The sequence below is a fragment of the Acipenser ruthenus genome, chromosome 57, assembly GCF_902713425.1.
Source record: "Acipenser ruthenus chromosome 57, fAciRut3.2 maternal haplotype, whole genome shotgun sequence".
Classification (NCBI taxonomy): Eukaryota; Metazoa; Chordata; class Actinopteri; order Acipenseriformes; family Acipenseridae; genus Acipenser; species Acipenser ruthenus.
Genome location: NC_081245.1, coordinates 984,037 through 1,009,156, shown reverse-complemented (window position 1 = coordinate 1,009,156; position 25,120 = coordinate 984,037). Strand labels below are relative to the sequence as shown.

At 38.9% G+C, this 25,120-nt stretch overlaps 1 protein-coding gene across 2 annotated transcripts; it reads left to right on the top strand.

The window, feature by feature from the left end:
* The first annotated feature begins 100 nt into the window (after positions 1 to 100).
* LOC131724806 (zinc finger and SCAN domain-containing protein 2-like) lies at positions 101 to 23,849 on the top strand. 2 transcript variants are annotated; one of them, XM_059017629.1, is made up of 3 exons: positions 101 to 518; positions 20,427 to 20,747; positions 21,427 to 23,849. In XM_059017629.1, the coding sequence occupies exons 1-3, from the start codon at positions 191 to 193 to the stop codon at positions 21,981 to 21,983; spliced, it is 1,206 nt and encodes a 401-aa protein (XP_058873612.1). In that variant the 5' UTR covers positions 101 to 190; the 3' UTR covers positions 21,984 to 23,849. The 2 variants fall into 2 exon arrangements, with proteins under 2 accessions (XP_058873612.1, XP_058873611.1); XM_059017628.1 differs by lacking the exon at positions 101 to 518 and adding an exon at positions 17,595 to 18,263.
* The last annotated feature ends 1,271 nt before the right edge of the window (positions 23,850 to 25,120 follow it).

The window sequence follows — 25,120 nt, the reverse complement described above, 5'->3', positions numbered from 1 at the left end:
CCTTTTCTGTAGAACTCAGAGTGGAGCGTGAAAGTTACTCCTCACAAAAGTAAAACAAGTCTGTTTTCTTTTTTTTTAATCACACGAGAAGTGCTGATTTTATATGAATGTTACATTTCCAGTATTAAAATATTACATTAAAACCAAAGAGGATTCCGCTACTCGAGTCTCAAGCTAACAGTCAGTGAAGATGGACGTCAGTGTCTCCGTGTCGTTCTTTCAAGACGAGCTCGCCTCTACCATCGAGCACGCAGTGAAAGCGGCTATAGACACCGTCTTGTGCCAAATCACAAAAGTTGTCGGCGGCAAATTCACTGAATTCCAAATGGAAATGGCTGGAAAGGAGAAAGAGAATGAAAGTCTGAAGCTGAGATTGGAAATATCAGAGAGCGAGTTGAAAGCAGTGCGGGAATGCATGAACGCTGCAGATGCAGACATTAAACAACCTCTCAGAAACATGAACCCCGACTGCAATGAACAAGACTTTCAGAGGAACGAGAACCAGGGATTATTTCAAGGTAAGATTTATATTTTTGGTGGTGTTGCTTGTTTATTCCAGTTCTCTTTAAATAACCTCTTAGTCAATTTTATTAGTGAGGTCTTGGTTAGAATGTTCTCTTCAGACACTTTTAAAGCGCTTATGATGAGTCCCGTTAATAACTCAACTCCACTGTCCTAGTAATAGCACACCAGTCTAATTAAGATTTAAATGGGTACTGTATGAACTCCAAGAAAGGATTAGTCTGTATTGGTAAATCTTGACCAGTCTAATTAGGAGATTTAAATGGCTTTCCTTCTGGTAAAGAGATATCTTCTATAGAGTAAACTGTGGCTTGTAAATTAAACAAACCTATAGTCCCACTGAGACTTTAACAAACCGTATTGCAGAGGTTTAGGATACTGATTTGTGAGCTTTGATATCAATCTACAGCAGCAAATTGGGGTTTTATGTTTGATTAAACTGTTTGCCTGAAAATACATTTTTAGATAAATGATTAAGTCTGGGCGACTGTCATGTATTTTTGGGTTCCTGATGTCGATGGTGGTGGACACAACACACTGCAACAATACTCCTGTATTTTTAAACAGGGCGATACCTGTATGTTTACTGCACTTTGTGCCTTAAGGTGTGATACCATCTGGGAATGTTAACTGCACTATGTCTTTCTAACTGTGAATTGGCTAATCTGACAAAACCCAAGCATTCACAATAATAAAGTTACAGAAACACAGATTGAAGTTCACTGACTCAGTAATACAGTCTCTCTGTCAGGACTCGGCTCTAAACAGGTCCTCGCCCTCGCTCAGCCACACAGGCTTGTTTACTCAGGACTTTTATACTGACCTTCTCACAGTAAATCACACACAGCTGTCTCAGGTTAGCTGATCTCTTAAACTATCAGCTCTTTACCTGTTTAAGGCATTCTGGGAAATTGCACATTTTCAAAGACTTTAAAAATTGTTTATTTCAGCTTCAATTTGAGGCATTAATCACTCCTCTATCACAAATACTTCACAAGCAATGTTGAATCCAGCATCATTCCCAGCTCAGGATAATGTAACTGGGTCCACTGTATCAGTTAAAAATAAATAAATACATTTAAAAAGAAAAAACATCTCCTCATAAATGGTTCCACTGGAATGACCCAATGACGTCTCTCAGTAGAATTGACAAGGGGTTGGCTTTGTAGAGGAACCTGGCTAATAAGTGAGAGTCATAATTTTCTTTCATGCAGATCCCAAAGAGAGTCATGCTATACCAAAATCTGAAGCACAGGAGGGGCCAAGGATAGAATCAGTTCACTCACAAGAGGAGTCCTTTGACCAGGAGTGGTGTGCAAGTCTAAAGCAGGTTACAGAGCTGACATGTGTTAAAGATGAAGAGGTCCCTCGACTGGAATGTGTTCCTATTAAAGAGGAATTCATAGAACAGGAATGTGTCCCCATCGCAGAGGAAGTTCCTACTGAAAATAATGTCTGTACACTTGAGGAGAACAACAAGCTGGGATCCAGCCTGTGTGATGATTGTCCACCTGAATGTGAACTGGGATTTAGAGGTAATTATACAAAACAAGCAACAATGAGCTGCCTGTAACCTTGCAGAAATTAGTTACTAAACTCTAGCAGAGTGTTGAAGAGTCATATTGTTGTCATTCCGCCTCAATTTAAGCTAGGGAGGCTGCCCAGCCACTATGTCAATGGCTTGCAACATAACTATCCTTGCTGCTGTGACCCTGCTAGATGTGCACCCACTATCATGTCTGTTTTGAATGCTGTTAGATCTTTGCCTTTCCCTGTTTATGGTAGACTGTTTGCAGTTGTGCTGCTCCCACAGCTTTATAGTGGTGCTGGGATCACATGTCTCATCATTGGGTGATGCCAAATCCAGTCGGGTTGCTAAGTGTCACCAGAAGAAACATTTCAATACAGCACTTGCATGTAAACCTGATCTTATACTTTTATTCCTCAAAGTGATTTTAAGTGGGGTGGAAATTGGTGACTGGCTCATGTGAGTGATATTAACTGGAGTGTGTTAATAATCAAAGTGATATTCTCAAGCATTTGTCCTTATTGACACCCATTATATTCAGCCTGGCTGGTATTAACAGGAGTGATATTAAGCGGGTTTGACTCTAGGAGTTGGTCATGGTTATGAGGGGAAGCCCTGCAGAAGAGTGAATGTGTAAGAATGCTGTACAATAACATTAGTCTCTTCTCTTTTTTTTCTCTAGCTGCTAAAGGAAATTTCACAGGAGGGCCTCGATTTCCCTGTGCTGATTGTGGGAAGAGTTTCAGTGGTTTATCACATCTAAAAATCCACCAGTGTGTTCACACAGGAGACAAACCTTATCACTGTACTGAGTGTGGGAGGAGTTTCACGCTGTTACAAAATCTTAAAATACACCATCGCAGTCACACAGGAGAGAAACCACATCACTGCACTGAGTGTGGGAAGAGATTCACGCAGTTAGGACATCTTCAATCACACCAGCGCGTTCACACAGGAGAGAAACCTTATCACTGTGCTGAATGTGGAAGGAGTTTCTCATATTTAAGTAACCTGAAAATCCACATGCGGACTCACTAAAAGAGAAATCAACGTAGTGAATTTCTGAAGAGTCACTTCTCAAACCTTAGAAGACAGCATAAAATTCACATGCAAGTTCAGTCAATTACTGCGCTGAGTGTGGGAAGAGTTTCACATATTTACGTTCCTTGAAATTCCACCAGCGGACTCACGAAAAATAGAAATTGTAGTTATGTTGTGAATGTTTGAAGAGTTTCTGTCACTTACGTAAGTAATAAGGCACGACAGGGTGTGTGATATACTCTGATGTCACCACGGCCTGGGTGCGTTGCAAGTGGGGGGGAGGGGAGAGGGCCCCTAAACAGCTAGCATCGCCACTGGGAACTACTACATCTTGTTGACCATTTTGATTTTGTTACGTCCTGCATTCTAGGAGGCTGTGTGGTCCAGTGGTTAAAGAAAAGGGCTTGTAACCAGAAGGTCCCCGGTTCAAATCCCAGCTCACTCACTGACTCGTGTGACCCTGAGCAAGTCACTTAACCTCCTTGTGCTGTTTTTCGGGTGAGACTATTGTAATTGTGTCTGCAAGATTCCACTTTTGTCTCATGCATTGCTGAGTCTCTAAGTTTTAGGATTTTTATATGTAACTCCTCACTAGTGACCAAGTCTCCTGCTATTTAAAGGCAATGCTAAGCTTTGGTCAATTCTGAACTTCACACCTCAACCTTTTTTTTTTTTTTTTCAACAAAACTATAACAGTGAAATGCCGCCTTTTGGAATTATTCAAATAATACATTTTGTTTTAAGTATTTTATTTCAGGTCACATCTAGAGGACACACAAAGGGACACAGTTTTAAAGGTGTAGTTTACAACTCGCCGGAAAATCATCCACATAGTCTGCTTTATAAAAATAATCTTAAAACAGTTACTCCAATGTATTTGTTGCTTTTTCCATGTATGAAATTAATCCAAAATAAACAGAAAACACTTCTTGAAAAACCTTGCACACAATATACCCTCCTTTTTAAATATAGGAAATGCTGTGTACGCTATAGTTCTGAGGGTTTGTTGCCTGTTCCCTTCATGCATTCTCATTATAATGCTGCAGGAGAAACTCTAAATAACCAGATTCATAAATATAACAAAAAGCTGAATTGAATGTGGTGGTGTTGGTGAAATGAATGTTTAAATACATGCTGATTGCATTTCCTCAAAGGAAAAAATGATAGTCACAGCTGAAATATGGCCCCGGGGATAGAGCTTTTGAAGATAGGTTAGGATGGAGGAGGATGTGTTTCATTGCCTTGGTGTCTGCACTGATATAAGTTACAAATAGAAACAATCCTGATGGTGTATATACAGTTATGGGTAATGGGGATTCTCCAGGTGTAAATGTTTGCCAGTCCATGTTGGAGCCTGGCTGGTTCCATATGCGTGCTTCTGTTTGTCTCGTTGCTCCAGAACAGTGGTTCCCAACCAGGTGGTCTGCGAACTCCCAAAATTCTGTTACGTAGTTCTTACAAAAACAATTTCTACATAACCACACATTGTGCTACTACAATATGTATTACTAAGCAACACAGCAAACGGCTTTAACCACATTATATATCATTATAAGATATGTATGTAATCTGCATTTTCCCCGTGTGTCTGCTTCCTTTTATTATGGGTGTGTTTATAAATGAACATGTCTTACAACTCCCTTTGATGCAGTACCAGGCATCGCCTTCAACGCTTCCATTAACTGAAAGAACTTTCTTATGTGAAATAAATACTAACTAAATAACTGTTGCACTTTATGAAGACACATTTGTCTTGTCAAAATTATAGACTTATTTTATTTAGCCAGCATTATTTATATAAAAAAATGTTTAAATACGTACACATTAAATACATGCATGTATTTTGAAAAGCCATATATCGATTTTAAAGTGGGAGGTATTTTCTTCACATGCTCGACACATTCTTACTTCTGACCCAACGGAACAACAACGGAACATCTCAAGAAACTAAAAAAGACACAGGTTTTACAAATCAGATGCAACAGTAATATGTATTTGTAAAAAATAAACCTTTATTGTTTACATTCTGCAAGCACCATTTAAGACTCAAGTTATTATTATTTTTGTTAAATCAGTATACTAACAACTGACATCGCAACATTTTTCATCATTTGGGTTTCCTATTAAATGCCGACTTGTACTGTTAAGCCATCGAAATGTCTTTCCTGAAAAGCGTATCCTCAGAAGTAGAAAGACATGAGCAGGGGATCAGATTAGAATCAGTTGATTCAATGGGACGTTATCAAGCAAAATCATCCCATAGGAATGGACCAGTAGATACCTACTAGCCTCCTAAACCTAATGTCAACCCCTAAACCTAACTGTGTTACTATTAACCCTGTGAGGACTGAGAATTCTAACATTCTGAGGGCTGACTGAGATGACTTCACTTTAGAGCATGTATCAGACCAAACATCTACTCAAAGTATACAGTGTGATACATTTCTAAAAAGCTGCTGCTCTGCAGATTACTAAATAAATAATGAGTTCATAATAGGATCAAGTATACCCACACTGCCCGAGTCTGAATGTGACCAAATGTTTAAAAATCCACTTAAATTATGTATAGTTATCAGTGGTAGCCACACACTGCTAGAACTGGAATCTGAAATATATATATATATTTTTAATATCATGTATGGTCTTGATTTTATATAAAATTGTTTGACAGGTGCACATTTTTACCTTTTTAAGAAGTGATTGGCAGGGTTTTAGCTTATGTGAGTTAATGTATATATCTATTTAAAGCATAGTGTGGTAGCTTTCTGAAAAGCTGAGTGTCAGTAGAACCTGGACCTACAAGGGTTACACTCTGACATTAAGTCAAATTTAATTTACCCAACTAGAAAGCAAAACAAAAGTAGAAAAAAAACATGCACATCTTTGTCTTTTTTTAAATGCTTTAAAAATATTTTTAATTCATAACAAATATCCTTTGTATACTCTTATGTACATACATATGTTAGAATATGAGCAAACATAAAAAAAATTCTGAATCAAGTAGGCGTGCTGGGAGAACTTCAAAATGCTCAATCAGAATTCAAAGGTAAGAAAAAGTCAAGAAGGAATAATTCTGTTCAGCCCGTTCAGGGAAAGACATGAAGGACAATAAATAAATAAAATAAAATTAGCTATCAGTACTGCTTTATAGTTAGACAAAGTGGCTGTTTTTGTTTAATTTTACTCAAGAACACAAGACCAAAAACTTCTCTGTGAATATTATTCCAGAGCAGTATCTTAAAAACTCAAAGAAATTCATACTTAAAAAGGAATGTTAAACAGGTTTTAAATTTCAAAATGGCTTGCATCTACCCTCTACCATATAAACATTAGTTTATTTCAAAACGACTGTCAATATTGAAATTTAATATAAAAAAGAACATTCATGTACAAACACATCCGTTAAATGAAAGGATTAGACAAATAATAATGTGCTTTGCAATACAAATAAGACCTGACTACATCCTGATGTGCACGTGGAGGTACAGTGTCCAGATCTGTATGTAACCCACTATTACAATGAGTCACATTGAGAATTAAGTTCAGGGAAAATATATGTGAATTCTGGAGATCTCTCTCTAATGCTGCGTATACCCTTCTTAAGAAAATGTACTTTACGTTATACAGTTGCCTTAATATATTTATACCAGGTTACTTTATTATAAAGAATCACTCAGCAACAACAAATATGCTTTATGAAAATAAAATGTTTATAAAAGTAATATATATGTAGCAATTAAAATTGTTACAATATTGTTCACAGTAAAAAAAAACAAACAAACATTGGAAATAAAAAATATAGAATAAAACAAAATGTTTCTATCAGTTGTGCACAACGACTAAAGTACCTCCGGAGGACTTAAAAATATAAAAAAAAACAAGTCCTTCTGCTGAACTGTCAGTCCCGCTGCAATACAAGCCGTCTCGGTAGATGCAATGGATCGAGTCCTCCACTCTTCGTAATCTCTGGTCTCCACGAACTATTAATAAAATATAATAGCAATGCAGGACAGTGAAGATACAGCATATAGAAATTTCAGATGTATTCCTAGGACGGTAGCTCTAGCACTCGTTTGCACATTGGAAATTAACATGCAGGCAACTGACTGTGTAAAACACAATACACACGTGGTGCATTAATTAAAAGGAAACTTATTTAAAGTGTATTTATTTATTTTTTTAGTAACCATACAATACAAATGTACTATATAAATGACAAATATATATTTGGAACATCTTAAACACATATTATAAACCGTTCAAGTTTTGAACTATATTTAACTGCAGTTCAGTCAAAATGGCGGACGAATGTATAAACAATATTCTCCTTTTTTTTTCTATTTACCGAGTAAAATGGGAAACACAACTGCCTCTGTAAATAACAGAAATCACTCAAATATAAAAAATATATATTATTCTTTTATAAGTATTAGAATATAGCCGCTTCAAATATTTATTTGCAAAGCTGTATTGAACAGAATCATCCACATGGCGGCCACACTACTTATTTATTTATTTAAAGTTTTACTTAAAGCTTTATTACAGCAAATCCTGCTATTTTTAATCAATAAAAAAAAATCAAAAGTAAGGAGAAATCGCTTACCTATTAATAAAATATAATAGCAATGCAGGACAGTGAAGATACAGCATATAGAAATTTCAGATGTATTCCTAGGACGGTAGCTCTAGCACTCGTTTGCACATTGGAAATTAACATGCAGGCAACTGACTGTGCACGTGTTTATTGCGGGCACAGAAGGGGGGTCGTGTTAAAGAAACAGACTCACTGATACCCATATTTGGAAACAGGAAGCATGGGGGTTACATTCTCCCTCCCTAAAAGCTATCGTCCTCGATAGTAACACCCACAGAAAATATCCATATATTTATTTAATCATCTTCTATATGCTAATGCGAAATCAAAGCCTGAATCAATAGCTCGGTCTGTTTATGCAACTGTTCCAATATCATTTTGTTTTGCTGTTGTACACAGGAAACAATTTGTGAAACAGCTCTATTGTAATCGTGTTTCTTGTCAGAAGTTATCTTTTGAGACGTTACTTCAAAATCTTTGAACTTAGATGGCAGTTTCCTCTCTCTTTCTGATCGTCTTAACACTTGGGGATCTATGGTCTCCCTAGGCTCAGTTTTGGAACTTTGTTGAAGTTCACCCAGTGCTGATTCTGAGACTTCCTCGGTTATTTCTCTTTCAATAGTAACCTCAGTTACTGGTCCCGTCACGTCGTCTTCATGCAAAGAAGAATGGAGTGGAGGATCTTCATCAGTCATTGGCAGGTAAGTACAGAACTCAGGAGCTTCTGGATTCAATCCAGAACCAGCAATATTCTGTTCTTCTTCAGAAGGAATTACCGATTGATCTGTATCATCCTCATCAGAATTTCTAGTTTCATCCAAGGTCCCTGCAGTCTGCCTCGTCCTCGTACGTCTTGCCTTCTCAGGTACTGTGCCATCATCAACTCCCTCTTCAGCCGATATGAATCCACAAGGACGCAACATGTCTCTGTGCAATGTTCTCTCAGGTCCATCATCTTTCTCTGGTCTAATCACATAGACTGGCAGCTCTTCTCTAGCCTGCCGTACGACAATGTAAACAGCGTGTTCCCAGCGGTCAGCTATTTTGTGCTTCCTACGCAAATTTACATTCCTAACCAGGACTCGATCTCCTTCCTCCAAGGATGATGCTATGACCTTCTTGTCCCATCTCTGTTTATTGGCCAGCTGTCTTTTCTCTGCTTCCTTAGTGGCTCGCTCGTAGGCATATTTTAGCCTCTGACGAAGTTCCTTCACATATTGCTGATGAGTCTTATGGTCATGTCCAACAGGACTGATGCCAAAGCACAAATCTATAGGCAATCTTGGCTGCCTACCAAACATGAGGAAGAACGGAGACTCTCCAGTAGTGTCGTTACGAGTGCAGTTATATGCATGAACGAGAGGGCGAACATACTTCCTCCAGTTATCTTTCTTCTTCTCAGAGAGGGTACCCAGCATGTCAAGGAGGGTTCTGTTAAATCTTTCAACTGGATTTCCTCTAGGATGGTAAGGTGTAGTTCTAGATTTAGTGCCACAAATTTTACAGAGCTCTGAAATGAGTTCAGACTGAAAATTTGCACCTTGATCGCTATGAACTCTCTTGGGAAACCCGTAGTGGCAAATTACATTCTCCCACAACAGATTGGCTACAGTCTTGGCAGTCTGGTCTTTAGTTGGATATGCTTGCGCATATTTTGTGAAGTGATCGGTTATAACTAGTATGTTCCGAATATCTTTGGAATCAGGTTCTAATGATAAAAAATCAATGCAGACAAGCTCCATGGGAGCATAAACATTTATATTGACCATTTTTGCAGCCTTCTCTGCCCTTGCTTTTCTGCGTAAGCACCTCTCACAAGTCTTGCATTTCTGTTCCACATCCCGGGTCATCCTTGGCCAATAGAAGCGTGCTCTAGCCAAATCCAGAGTCCTCTCATAGCCAAGATGTCCAGTTTCATCATGTACTCCTTCCAAAGCTCTAGCCTGGTGACTTTGTGGAATCACCAACTGATCGTATAGTTCTTCATTCCTCATCACCCGCCGATGTAGAACACCCTCTTTAAGGAGAAGTTTAGGCCACTCTTTTAAAAGTAATCTTACTTCAGGGGTCTCTGACTTTCTGAATTTTTCTTCAAGCTTTCTGCCTTTCCCCAACAACTGAATGACTCTGGACAGATTAACATCTCTGTTTTGAAGAACTTTCCAGTTTTCTAAAGTTAATCCAGGAAGTAATGGTTGCCCTGGCCATGGTTCTGGAAATTCAAAATCATCTGGAATGGCACCCTCTCCACTAGGTAAAGCTTCTACAGCGCTAGGTTTGTTCCCGCTCACTTCTATCTCTGGATTCTCTTGCTCACCAGGCTCTTCTGATTCAACTTCCTGTGCAAGTACTACTACTTTATGCCTCAGGAAAGCAGCCTTACACACATCTGACTCCAGGGTGTCAAAATCAGGGTCTTGTCTGGTCCTGGACAGCATTTTAGCAATTCTCTCCACTTGCTTCAGGGAGTCATCATCATCTGCAGCAGGTCCATTTGGCCTTCGGGATAAGCCATCTGCATCCATATTAGTTTTTCCAGATCTGTAGCTTATGTCAAAGTTATAGATAGACAGGGCTGACAACCACCTATGTCCTGCAGCATCCAATTTTGCAGTTGTGAGAACATATGTCAGAGGATTATTATCTGTCACTACTTTGAATTCTGTCCCATATAAATAGTCATGAAACTTTTCACTTATTGACCATTTCAAAGCTAAAAATTCCAATTTGTGAACAGGGTAGTTTCGTTCACTTTTGCTAAGTCCTCGACTAGCATATGAGATAACTCTCATTTTACCATCCTGGACCTGGTAGAGTGCTGCTCCCAGGCCTGTGATACTGGCATCTGTGTGTAAGATATAATGGAGTTTCCAGTCTGCAAATCCTAACACTGGCGATGTAGTGAGCTTCTCTTTGATGCATTCAAATGCCCTTTGACAATCTGCTGTCCATCGATCACCCAGAGACTGTCTTGCTTTTATTCGCCAAGATGCCCCTTTCTTTCTGTTTGAAGCTTCGCCCACCAACAAATCATTTAATGGCCTAGCAATGTTTGCATACTTTTCCACAAAACGTCTGTAATACCCTGCGAAGCCGAGAAAAGACCTAACCTCTCTGATGTTCTTGGGCGTCGGCCAATCTATTATAGCTGAAATCTTCTGGGGGTCAGGGCAGATTCCCTCTTCCGAAATCTTGTGTCCCAGATATGCCACCGAATTCTGGAAGAATTTACATTTTGAAGGAGAGAGCTTCAAGCCATACTGAGCAATGCGATGCAGGACCTTCATTAGACGTTCCTCGTGTTGTTCAAGAGTGTCTGAAAATATAATTAGGTCATCCAGGAAAGCAACCACTTCCTGTAGATTAACTCCTGACATCACCCGCTCCATTGTTCTCTGAAATGTAGCTGGGGCATTGGTTAAACCTTGAGGCATCATTTTGAATTGCCAATTACCAAATGGCGTTGTGAATGCAGTCTTGGCACGGTCAGACTCTTCTACTTCAATTTGATAATATCCGCTTTTTAGATCTAGTACTGAGAACCATTTTGAGCCTGAAAGAAGAGCAAAAGTCTCCTCTATTCTAGGAAGTGGGTATGCATCCCGCCTGGTTAGACGATTCAGTCTTCTGTAGTCCACAACCATTCGTAGGGATCCGTTTTTCTTTCTAACCAAGACAACTGGAGATGCATAGGGGCTGTCAGACTCTTCAATAATCCCAGTAGTCAGCAACTCATGAAGGTGACTTCTCAGGTCTTCAAAATCAGCTGGAGAGACACGACGGGTGCGCTCTTTGAATGGAGTGTTGTCTGTGAGCACTATTTTGTGTGTTATCCCAGGAGCATGTCCTATGTCGAGATCATGGAGGGAGAATGCACTGCCTACTTCTTTTTCTATCCTAGTAGTAATATATTTCTTGAAATCTTCAGAAACTGGTGAGTTATCAAAATCCAACTCCAGCCTTGTTGTATTACTGGGACCGAACTTTTCTCCCTCCCTCAATACTGCAGTAGCACTAGAACATCTGGACTCCATCAGATTTAATTTGGAGACATCTAATGCCCTTATCCACTCCACTGTTTCCCCTGCAGCAACAACACTTCTGGGTTGTAAGGTGATGTCATGATCAGAGGCATTTTTGACCATGACTCCAATCTTGGTACGATTTTGAGGGTCTCCTTCTAGCAGCTGATTGTAAACCAGTAATCCTCCTGCAATGGGACGTCCTTCAGATGCTTCTATAAGTATATTGCATCCTTTGCTATAGATATTCTTACTCAGCATACATTTCAGCTCTTTAGACTCGTTCTTGGGAACCGTAACAGGTGTTTTACTGGCTAATCTCACTTTGGTAGTTTTTGCTTTTGCATTGGCTTCACCAATTGTATTGGTATAGGCAGCAGCCCAGTCGCAGCGGATAGCCAGCCTCTTCAAGTATTGCGCACCAGCCTTCTCCTCACACTCACGCATGAGATGCCTGAGTACATTTGTTCCCACTAAGAGAGGTACAGTAGTATTACATTGATTGTCAGGGCAAACAAGAACTAACACATAAAAGCTGTTTTCTGTGCCACAAACATCTTCAGGAAATTGCACATTAACTTCTATGAATCCTAGATAAGGAACAGTACTACCTCCCGCACCAACAACACAGAGTAAGTCTTGTATCGAGCTTAACTTGAGATGTGACAAATACTGACGGTAAAATGACTCAGATAGGCAAGTTACCTGTGATCCAGTGTCTACTAAACAGAGGCAACGAACACCATCAAGAAAAGCAACAGTGTGACACGACTCACCAACAAGACCAGGAGGTACGCCCTGTAAACTTTTATGAAAACTGGGTATATTGTGCTTTTGAGTTGTTTTGGGACTGGGTGTACATGAATTCAGTGCCTCTATCTGTCCCTTATAGAGACACCCATCTAGTTTAAAGGATGCAATGGAGTATAAGCTTCTCTGCGCTGTGCAGCCCTGTTCTCGCATCTATTCCTGAGCTTTTGCTGAACCAGCACTGCATTCACTGGATTAGAGCACTTTTCCATTGTGTGTCCATCTTTGCCACAATTATAGCAGAATGCCCCCATCCTATTGGGTCCCTTCTTAACTGTGGTTTCTGACCTTTCTCTTAATTCAGCAGAGCTGCTCCTATTACTTGCAGTATCTGGGGCTCCACTAGCATTTGACACACCATGTGTACTTGAGGATACCTTTGCTTTTTTCCAATCCTTTTCTAGCTGTAGGACCCTTTGGGCAAGCTCTTCTTCTCTGCTGGTTGAACCGGGAACTGTATGGGATACAGTACTAATATTATCACCAACACCAACAGACTTGGCAGAAACCTTGGGCTGTGTTGCACCAAGATGACGCTTCTTTCTGGTCTCTTTTGACTCTTTCTCCTCCTCAAAAGCCCGTACCTCAAATAAAACCTTTGAGTATGATAAGCACTGCTCAGAAATGTCACTCAGAAAGTCCTTCAAGTGCAAACGGTCTATTAACGTATCATCCCAACAACCCCTGATAAATTGCTTCAACAGTTGCTTATCAGGTTGTGTTCCAACTAAACCATCCCTTTCCATTACTCGTTGCAGGACAGCATGGAGTCTACGAAGATAGTCTGATGCTTTTTTCAGTTGCATTTTGATGTGTCTCAATAAACTGTATAAACAGCTCCTCGCCACTTGCTACACTGCCATAAGCCTTCTCTAGCTCTTCAAAGTACTGCTCAGCAGTTGCGTCTTCTCCTGCATATAGGGCAACATTCAAAGCTGGGGGTAAAAGACTTTCCAGTAACTTGCGTCTTTTTGCATTAGCAGTGAGATCAACATCTTTAATTACCTGGCGAATCTGAATGCGCCATGTTTCATAGTCTGCTTCACTACTTGGCTTACTGGCAGTGCCCGAAAAACACTTGAGCTTGTAACGGACATTGTTAAGAAATGCACCTTCACTCGCAGTTTTCACTACATGCTCTACTACAACTTTCTGTACATCACTAGGAATAGAGATAGGTGTGGACTGGTTGCTGTACACATTTGGCTGTTGAGAGGGTGAAGAAAAGGTTTCAAAATGTTCTGAGAATGTCTGCTTAGGAGTGAAAGCATTTGAGAAATCAAAAGACACCTTGGGCAAGGGACTAACCCCTTCAGAGTCTTTATAGCTTCCACTAAGTTTATCAGACAGCAGCTTGGATGCCCTCTTTTCTAATTCTTTAGCATCAGTGCCATGTTTGATAGCTATTTCTGCCAACTGCTCCTGAAAAGTATCAGTCACATCTAACAAAATGGCATCCAGTAACATAGCTGTGGACATTACATTGGTGCTAGTGTTGCTAAATCTAACTTGATCTGATAAAACAGGCTGTACTGTCCAGCGACTGCTGAAGTCATGACTAACATGCTCATCATCTAACAGAAACACAGACAAACCTTCCTCAAACTCACAAAGTACACTTTCAGATACTTGTCCAACTAAACGCTGAACTTTAGTAACAACACCAACTGGACTGAATGCATTCTTAATGTCAGCATAGGTGACTCTTTGATCTACATGACCTAAAAGTATGGACCTATCAGCGCAAAACTCATACTGCTTGCACAATTCCATTACTTATAGAAATTAAACTTATTGCATATATATTTCAAAACAAATTTTAATTGTTGCTGAGTAATTTAAACATGAATGATTACTAGAAGGGGCGCAGCCCCGCGTTTTGGGCGCCAAATTTTTCTACTTATGTAACCCACTATTACAATGAGTCACATTGAGAATTAAGTTCAGGGAAAATATATGTGAATTCTGGAGATCTCTCTCTAATGCTGCGTATACCCTTCTTAAGAAAATGTACTTTACGTTATACAGTTGCCTTAATATATTTATACCAGGTTACTTTATTATAAAGAATCACTCAGCAACAACAAATATGCTTTATGAAAATAAAATGTTTATAAAAGTAATATATATGTAGCAATTAAAATTGTTACAATATTGTTCACAGTAAAAAAAAACAAACAAACATTGGAAATAAAAAATATAGAATAAAACAAAATGTTTCTATCAGTTGTGCACAACGACTAAAGTACCTCCGGAGGACTTAAAAATATAAAAAAAAAACAAGTCCTTCTGCTGAACTGTCAGTCCCGCTGCAATACAAGCCGTCTCGGTAGATGCAATGGATCGAGTCCTCCACTCTTCGTAATCTCTGGTCTCCACGAACTATTAATAAAATATAATAGCAATGCAGGACAGTGAAGATACAGCATATAGAAATTTCAGATGTATTCCTAGGACGGTAGCTCTAGCACTCGTTTGCACATTGGAAATTAACATGCAGGCAACTGACTGTGTAAAACACAATACACACGTGGTGCATTAATTAAAAGGAAACTTATTTAAAGTGTATTTATTTATTTTTTTAGTAACCATACAATACAAATGTACTATATAAATGACAAATATATATTTGGAACATCTTAAACACATATTATAAACCGTTCAAGTTTTGAACTATATTTAACTGCAGTTCAGTCAAAATGGCGGACGAATGTATAAACAATATTCTCCTTTTTTTTTCTATTTACCGAGTAAAATGGGAAACACAACTGCCTCTGTAAATAACAGAAATCACTCAAATATAAAAAATATATATTATTCTTTTATAAGTATTAGAATATAGCCGCTTCAAATATTTATTTGCAAAGCTGTATTGAACAGAATCATCCACATGGCGGCCACACTACTTATTTATTTATTTAAAGTTTTACTTAAAGCTTTATTACAGCAAATCCTGCTATTTTTAATCAATAAAAAAAAATCAAAAGTAAGGAGAAATCGCTTACCTATTAATAAAATATAATAGCAATGCAGGACAGTGAAGATACAGCATATAGAAATTTCAGATGTATTCCTAGGACGGTAGCTCTAGCACTCGTTTGCACATTGGAAATTAACATGCAGGCAACTGACTGTGCACGTGTTTATTGCGGGCACAGAAGGGGGGTCGTGTTAAAGAAACAGACTCACTGATACCCATATTTGGAAACAGGAAGCATGGGGGTTACATGTACAGAAATAGAAGATGAATCAGCATATTCGTTTTCACATACAACGGGATTGCACAAATTAGTTTACCTGCTGGGATTCAAGTGAATAATTAATTGGTAATTGAATCCCGGCACAACAGTATATATAGATGCACGTCTCACTCACTCGGGGTTGTGTGTTCAGAGAGAGAGAAAGAGAGAGAGAGAGAAAAATATAAAACATAAGTGAAAATAACAAATGCTGCTCCTGCACGATACTTGTTTAGTGTTCGTCCAGTTTTGTTTGTCTATTTATTTTGGTGTCGTGCCGTGTTCTGTTTTGTTCAAACCTTTTATTTTCTGCGTGTGTTTAATAAAACACTGAGCGCCGCAGCGTCTCAGTTTCACTCACCAGTACTGCCTGTCTGTCTGTCTGTGTGTTTCTTTCTGGACAGACGTCACCCTTACAGCCAGCCTGTTCACAGCCATGCACTGCAGCTTTTTACATTGCATTGGAGCACAAACGACAATAGATCAATCAGCGCGGGATATTTTACAAATCACAGGTTTTCACGGCTAGTAGTTGGAAAGCATTAGAAGGTTGTATACAGTAGAACGGTTTCTGACAATATCCCAAAATCAGCGAGACATAAATGCCCTTAACTAGCGGTGCTGCTTTGTGTAGAGAGATATTAAAACGACACGTACTGATCAGCATGACACCAGTACGCAACTCAACCTGTGGTGGCTTCTTAATAAACGCTTTTACCCCTTCTTAGTTTTTGTAAGCTAGGTATCCTATACATTACGACTCGTCATCCACAGACACTGTGCTTCACATATCACTTCCAACTCATAACTTCTAGAATAATTCCAGGCGTATAGACTTCCCAATCTTCAGAAAACAATACGCTTTTATTTACTTACATCCAATAATAATCAAACGAGTGGAAAGTTCCTTCCAAACTCACTGTGTCATCCGTCCTCTTTACCGTTTACTTTCAAAACCGCATTCTATAATAATAATAATAATAATAATAATAATAATAATAATAATAATAATAATAATAGTCAGTAGCTATAAACAAAATGACCACTTGAGGGCGCAGTGCATAGAAAAGGACCACATGCCACTCCATAAACAGTAATAATAATAATAATAATAATAATAATAATAATAATAATAATAATTACACATTTCTAAATAAACTAAAATAAGAATACATTATTTTTTTTATAATCAAAATACAAAATTGCAATTCGGCTCCGACACAACCTTCAGAGCCTTCTGACTGCCCTTGTCTACACGACTATTGATTTATTTTTTATTTTTGTCTTCACTGTATTAACATCTTTAACATAATAGCAATCGAATGTCTGGCTTCCATCATATACAGGGGTTACAAGTTTTGTTCAATGGATCTGCTGTTTTGTGCAGTTTGCAGTTTCCAAATTCCGTTTTAAAGTTGTAGTGTACTATGCTGTAGTATGAAAAAAAATCCATGTAAATTAATTGTTCAGTTGTGTTTAGCTGAATCTCTCTCTCTGCAGTCTGGATAAGTTGTCGTCTCTTTCTCTGGTCTGTCCTATCATTTAATATTCAAACAAAACACAGTGACCCACACCCTCGCAGCACGAACAAGCAGCTTTGGCTGACAAAGCTCACTGAGCACGGGTAGTACAAAGCAGAGAGACGAAACTGGCGACATTTCGCATCCACAACAGGATATCACATAGTAAAACACACCGCAGTTGGAGCCAACATGGGGAACACTGGTCTCCAGTTTCGAGGTTCCCCCTCCCCGCCACGCCTTACTTCAACAGGGAGGTCAGCCAATCAGCCTCGCAAGCTGGGTCTGCAGCCAATAATACGCGGCGATTCCATCCAGACACGCCCACTAGAAGTGACGCTTACATTTCGTTAGAGGAAATTGAAACGTTTGGTTTGTTTATCCTGAGGAGAGAAGGACGAGTGCAGCTGATTTTACAGCATTTTATTTTTTTAAAAGTGTTAGTTCCAAAACAAAGGGAAAGAGTGCATTTTCTGTTTTATTTAAGAACTGACACAGTGAAGCGCGAACATTACTCCTCGCAAAAGTAAAACGAGTCTGTTTTCTCTCTTTATCGCAGCAGAACAAGTGCTGATTTCATATGAATGTCATTTTTCAAAAAATAAAGTAAAGTCAAAGAGGATTCCGCTACTCGAGTCTCAAGCTAACAGTCAGTGAAGATGGAGGTCAGCGTCTCCGTGTCGTTCTTTCAAGACGAGCTCGCCTCTACCATCGAGCACGCAGTGAAAGCGGCTGTAGACACCGTCTTGTGCCAAATCACAAAAGTTGTCGGCGGCAAATTCACTGAATTACAAATGGAAATGGCTGGAAAGGAGAAAGAGAATGAAAGTCTGAAGCTGAGATTGGAAATATCAGAGAGCGAGTTGAAAGCGGTGCGGGAATGCATGAACGCTGCAGATGCAGACATTAAACAACCTCTCAGAAACATGAACCCCGACTGCAATGAACAAGACTTTCAGAGGAACGAGAACCAGGGGTTATTTCAAGGTAAGATTGATCTTTTTTGATGGTGTTGCTTGGTCATGCCAACTCTTTTAAAATAACTTTTTGGTCAGTTGTATTGATGAGGTCTTGGATAGAATTTCTCATAAAACATATTTGAAGTGCCTATTGCGAGTGCAGTTTATTACATCAGTCTAATTAATTCTCCAGATTATAAGAATGTACTAATCTATGTTTGTAAATCCCACCTAGTCCAATTACTATTTAAATGGGTTCTGTACGAACTACAAGAAAGTACTACTCAGTATTGGTATATCTTATTCAGTCTAATTAGGAGACTTTAATGGCTATCCTGGTAAAGTGATATCTTGTATAGAGTAAACTGGTTAGTAAATTATACAAACCTATTGAGAGTAACTCAGCATATTGCAGAGGGTTAGGATAATGATTTGTGAGTTTCATGTTTGATTAAACTGTTTGGATGATACAGATATTGGATGATATAAATATATAAAATTAGATAAATGATTATTTTTATTAAGTCTGGCTGACTGTCATATATTTTTGTATACGTATCGTATTGTATTTTTTAATGTGGCAATACCCGTATGTTTATTTGTGCCATAAGGTGTGATACCGTCTGGGAGAGCTAACTAAACTATATAGATTCTCTTTTTAACTGTACATGGGCTAATCTGTTTACTGACGCAATCCAAGTACTTTTCAATAGCTTATCTGTAGAAAATTGAATCTGTAAAAACGAACATTTGTGAGCAGGAAGGAGAAAGGTGCTTTGAGGACCGGTCAAGCTTCACCTGCTCTGAGCAGCCACAGCAACCGGTGTGTACAATACCAGAAAACCCAGACACCTCTGAAGTGGACAGCAGGCATGCTTTGGCATTATTTTATTATTATTATTTATTTAGCAGACGCCTTTATCCAAGGCGACTTACTGAGACTAGGGTGTGTGAACTATGCATCAGCTGCAGAGTCACTTACAACTACGTCTCACCCGAAAGACGGAGCACAAGGAGGTAAAGTGATTTGCTCAGGGTCACACAATGAGTCAGTGGCTGAGGTGGGATTTGAACCGGGGACCTCCTGGTTACAAGCCCTTTTCTTTAACCACTGGACCGCACAGCCTCTTTACACTTTGCAGCAGGAATCAGTTTAGCATTGGAGGTTAATACTTCAAAAATATTTATTGTATATACATATATTAATAACATATTAAACATTTTTCTGCTGGTGCCACTTTTGTTTGTTGGCGTCCTTCACTTTTTTGTAGTCTTAATTTTTTTTTTGTCACGACACTGGATTGCAGTCTTTGCAATTCCCATTGCCTGCAGCTTTTTCGAAATTGTTAAAAACTTAAAGATTTCGCACTTCCCCCAATAACTGCTACTGAATAGAACTTTCTGACCAAATATTCAAAAGTGCTTTAATTTCCTGCGCATCCCAAGGTAAAGAGAATTCTTCTCATAACTCGACTCGCTTGCGGCCGTCATTGTTGTTGTGAAATCCAAGGACACACTGATGGTTGCGTAACATGTTACGCAATGATGCTTCCACCTGGACCAGTTAGGACTCGTCGGTTATGAGATACGAAACTGAACCTTCTCAGACCCGTTTGGGGCAGGTGGCTAGTGGAAACGAGGTATAACACAGAAGGTTGATAAGAGTTGTAAAGTATTGTGTTTGATAGCATTTCAAAAATGTACTTCAGAAGCAATGGTGGATCCTGCTCATCATCCTGTGGTGTGTGGAAAAGCAGACCTCTCTAGAGGTCATAATTCATGATTTGTATCTATTGGCCAGGAGCCCAGTGAGCTCAAGCAGACACCTGCAGGGCTGGCCTTTGTCTTCCTGGTAGCTCGCTGTCCACTTCCACTGTCAAGCTCCTGGGTGTAAAGAGTGTATTCACTTGGTTGTGTTATTGGAGGACGCTCACTGTATTCCTTAGCTGTGGTGGGGTTTGTTGCAGTGAGGGTACATTATTCTTGATTGGGGAATTAAAAACAGAGTACTGTAACTGGGTGCATTATATCGATTAAAAAAAATAATGCAATTTAAAAAAAAAACCTCCTCATAAATTGTTCCACCAGAATTACCAAATTACAACTCTCAGTATAATTCTGGCAAGGGGCTGGCTTTGTAGAGGAACCTGGCTAGTAAGTTTATTATTTTGTTATGTTTTCTTTTGCACAGATCCCACAGAGAGCCGTGCTTTCCCTCAATCTGAAACACAGCAACGGCCAAGGATAGAATCAGTTCACACACAAGAGGAGTTCTTTGACCAGGAGTGGCGTGCAAGTCTAAAGCAGGTTACAGAGCTGACCTGTGTTAAAGATGAAGAGGTCCCTCGACTGGAATGTGTTCTTATTAAAGAGGAATTCATAGAACAGGAATGTGTCCCCATCGCAGAGGAAGTTCCTACTGAAAATAATGTCTGTACACTTGAGGAGAACAACCAGCTGGGATCCAGCCTGTGTGATGATTGTCCACCTGAATGTGAACTGGGATTTAGAGGTAATCATATAAAATAAGTAACATTGAACTTTGCAGAAATTAGTTACTAAACTAGAAGTGTGCTGAAGATTGATATTTCTCGTCATTCCAGATCAATTTATCCTAACCACTATGTAAATGGCTTGCCAGTTGAAACATAACTATCCTTGCTGCTGTGACCCTGCTAGATGTGCACCCACTATCATGTCTGTTCTGAATGCTGTTAGATCTTTGCCTTTCCCTGTTTCTGGTAGACTGTTTGCAGTTGTGCTGCTCCCACAGCTTTATAGTGGTGCTGGGATCACATGTCTCATCACTGGGTGATGACAAATCCAGTCAGGTTGCTAAGTGTCACCAGAAGAAACATTTTAACATGATAACATATCAGCCTGATTAAGTGGGGTGAAAATCAGTGACTAGTAAATGTGAGTGATTATTAACTGGAGTGTGTTAATAATTAAAGTGATATTCTCAAGCATTTGTCTTTATTGACACCCATTATATTCTGCCTGGCAAATGTCAATGTGATGATAATAAAAGGAGGCTGGTATTAACAGGAGTGATATTAAGCGGGTTTGACTGTATTCTCATCAGAGTTCACTCTAGGAGTTGGTCATGGTTATGAGGGGAAGCTCTGCAGAAGAGTGAATGTGTAAGAATGCTGTACAATAACCTTTGTCTCGTCTCTTTTTTTCTCTAGCTGCTAAAGGATATCACACAGGAGGCATTCAGTTTCCCTGTGCTGATTGTGGGAAGAGTTTCAGTTGTTTATCACAGCTTGAAATCCACCAGCGCGTTCACACAAGAGAGAACCCTTATCACTGTACTGAGTGTGGGAGGAGTTTCACGCAGTTACAGAATCTTAAGAGACACCAGTGCAGTCACACAGGAGAGAAACCTTATCACTGCACTGAGTGTGGGAGGAGTTTCACACAGTCACAAAATCTTAAAATCCATCGGCGCATTCACACAGGAGAGAAACCTCATCACTGCATTGAGTGTGGGAAGAGATTCACACAGTTACAAAATCTTAAAACACACCAGCGTGTTCACACGGGAGAGAAACCTCATCACTGCTCCGAGTGTGGGAAGAGTTTCACGCTGTTACAAAATCTTAAAACACACATGCGCATTCACACAGGAGAGAAACCTTATCACTGTGCTCTGTGTGGGCTGCGATTCACATATTTAAGTTCCTTGAAAATCCACCAGCGGACTCACAAAAACAGTAATCTTATCAATGTACTGAATTTCTGAAGTTTCCATCACTTAGCAAAACTTAAAAGACGCCATAAAATTCACACGAAAGTTCAGTCAGTGAAGGACACAAGGGAATTCACAGAATTACAGCGCACTTTTTTCAAATTAATAGTACACAAAACAACAAAATAGTTCATGTTGCCGCATTAGCAAGCTATGATACCAACGGTACCTTGCATATACTGCACACAATAAAGAAATACATCAATTTGAAATGTACATAGAATAGTTACAGTGTTGTACACGTGGCTGCAAGAAAAACACATAGCCCAGAAGAATAACCTGAGTGAAAATGGACATGTCACGTGGTATGGCCGCCATATTGGATTTTCCATGCGTTTTTGACAATATTCAAAGATCTTCTCTGAAGCGGCTTATTGCATAGATATGAAACTTGGTGTATAAAGTCATATACTAATGTACGTTAATTGTTATAAGACATTCTTTTAATGCATTTACTCTGTTTGAATAGCTGTAAGCTACTGATAGTAAGCATACGTAAAATTATGCTTTCCAATTAACAAAATATTCATATGATTTCCATTTTCGTAAGTCTGAAACCATAATTTGTTGTGCTGTAAATGCTTGGAAGCCATAAAGTTGCCTGCAACTTCTATTTATTTTATTTATTTAGTTAGTTAGTTAGTTAGTTAGTTAGTTAGTTAACAGAAAAAAAACCTAGGGAAATGGGTTTGGAAGTGTATCATATTTTGAAAAGATTTTGCTAGGAGTAACACTGTAATTTTAGAACATTTATTGTGTTGTATACCTGGTTTGCATTACTAGTTTCTGTGTTGTATTCATGCATTCTAGCCACACGCAATGGCACCTCATTTATCTGCAGATTTCACACATCCATGGACCGATGTCCTCCCAAGCGTGCGGATAAACTGAGTTCCACTGTACATCTTTATTTTTGATATGCAGAACATAAGAAAGTTTCCAAACGAGAGGAGGCCATTCAGCCCATCTTGCTCGTTTGGTTGTTAGTAGCTCATTGATCCCAGAATCTCATCAAGCAGCTTCTTGAAGGATCCCAGGGTGTCATCTTCAACAACATTACTGGGGAGTTGGTTCCAGACCCTCACAATTCTGTGTTGAATTGTACATCGTCGTTGAAAAGATCAACCAGGGGGAGGAGTTGAGACGGCACCAAGTTAATGTTTTTCCCCCTCTCAGTGTAAGACAGTGTTGTTTGATCAGAACAGAGGGACGAAGAGGAATACAAATAAATTCAATGCAGTCTATTTTTCAACATTTTTTAAGGGCTGTGTTGGAAAGGGGTGGATATTGTGCAGACTTGTCTTTTTGTGTTTTTCTGTAGCGTTTACAAACCGCTAAAAATACATTATCTGAAGTGAAGTCGGGGTGAGTGTGTATATTGAGAGATTCCCTAGTTTTGTTTTCATTTAGACAGAGATTTATTCCAGCTTGGAGACATAGGGCAGCAGTGTGGAGTAGTGGTTAGGGCTCTGGACTCTTGACCGGAGGGTTGTGGGTTCAATCCCCAGTGGGGGACACTGCTGTTGTACCCTTGAGCAAGGTACTTTACCTAGATTGCTCCAGTAAAAACCCAACTGTATAAATGGGTAATTGTATGTAAAATAATGTGATATCTGTATAATGTGAAATAATGTATAATGTGATATCTTGTAACAATTGTAAGTCGCCCTGGATAAGAGCGTCTGCTAAGAAATAAATAATAATAATAATAATAATGTAGCTTGAAATTTTATATTCTTTTTCATGGGCATTTCTTACATTTCCATAGAATCCCTTAGTATTTTATAAAGATTTTCTTAAGATGTGCATTTTTCACAGTTGAGACCATTTTTTTTTTTTTTGTTTCAGCCAGGCCTGAAAGACAGCGATTTTTATTGTATTTAAATGTTTTGGTATTTCTTTCTGTTTTGCTGTCTTTCCAGTTTATTTAATTGTTCTTCATCCAAATCAGCATGTCACTACTTTTGGCATTTTTTTTGCTGGTAATCGGTCACTCAGTTTTATAGTTACTGTACACCTGTAACTGTAAACAAGATGTCTACCGGTTCTTTAAATTCTGTGAGGCAGCGCAGTGATTTCTAATCATGTGATGAGGCTCCAACTGTCCGTATAGATCCAGTATACGGACAGCTGGAACCTTGCTCGACCAATCACGTGGCTTGTTTCACGATCCATTGCCAGACCTTGTTATTTTATATAAAAATATAAAATAACAAATTATGGATTCGGTTTTGGATTCGGCCCGAATACCTACTTTTTGAGCAGAGTTCGGATTCGGAATACTGAGGATTCAGTGAACCGAATCCGAATCCTATATATCCGCACATCCATTTTAATATATCCCTCCAATGTGTGCGATTCTTCTTTAAATAAAAGACATGAATCCGGTATTGAACGTAACTGTTGTATTTTATTATTATTATTATTATTATTATTATTATTATTATTATTATTATTTATTTCTTAGCAGACGCCCTTATCCAGGGCGACTTACAATCGTAAGCAAAAACATTTCAAGCGTTACAATACAAGTAATACAATAAGAGCAAGAAATACAATAACTTTTGTTCAAGCAAAGTACAAGTGTGACATACCACAATTCAATAATACAGCAGGTAATAGTGAAAGTTACATCAGGATATGATTAAATAGTGATAGTTACATCAGGATGTGATTAAATACAAAGTACTACAGGTTAAAAACTTGGCAGATTACAGTATTCTGAAGTACAGGATTAAATGCAGTAAAATAGGGGGCTGATAAGAGCAAAATAAAGCACATTTACATGAAGGGTGATAGTGTCCCAGGATACAAACAGAGGAGTTCTACAGGTGCTCTTTGAAGAGGTGAGTCTTAAGGAGGCGCCGGAATGTGGTCAGGGACTGGGCAGTCCTGACATCTGTAGGAAGGTCATTCTAGAACACGTTTGATGAACTCTGTCATGACTTTCAACTCCCTAAATTACTGGTGGTGCACACACTAAACACACACAGCTGCTGAATCCAAACATATCCCTGTATGCAACAGCACAGTCACATGACACTTTTCATGGAGTAAAGTTATGCAGTAAACCTGTAATATATAGTAACGACAAACTGTTGTAGACTTTTGTGCTTTGTTGCTTTGTCTGT

What these genes read in the sequence shown, in the direction of transcription:
- LOC131724806 (XM_059017629.1), top strand. Translation starts at nt 191, where the DNA reads ATGGACGTCAGTGTCTCCGTGTCGTTCTTTCAAGACGAGCTCGCCTCT. An exon ending in GAACCAGGGATTATTTCAAG is followed by an intron (nt 519 to 20,426) that starts GTAAGATTTATA and finishes TCTTTTGCACAG; the next exon opens with ATCCCACAGAGAGCCGTGCT. An exon ending in ATGTGAACTGGGATTTAGAG is followed by an intron (nt 20,748 to 21,426) that starts GTAATCATATAA and finishes TTTTTTCTCTAG; the next exon opens with CTGCTAAAGGATATCACACA.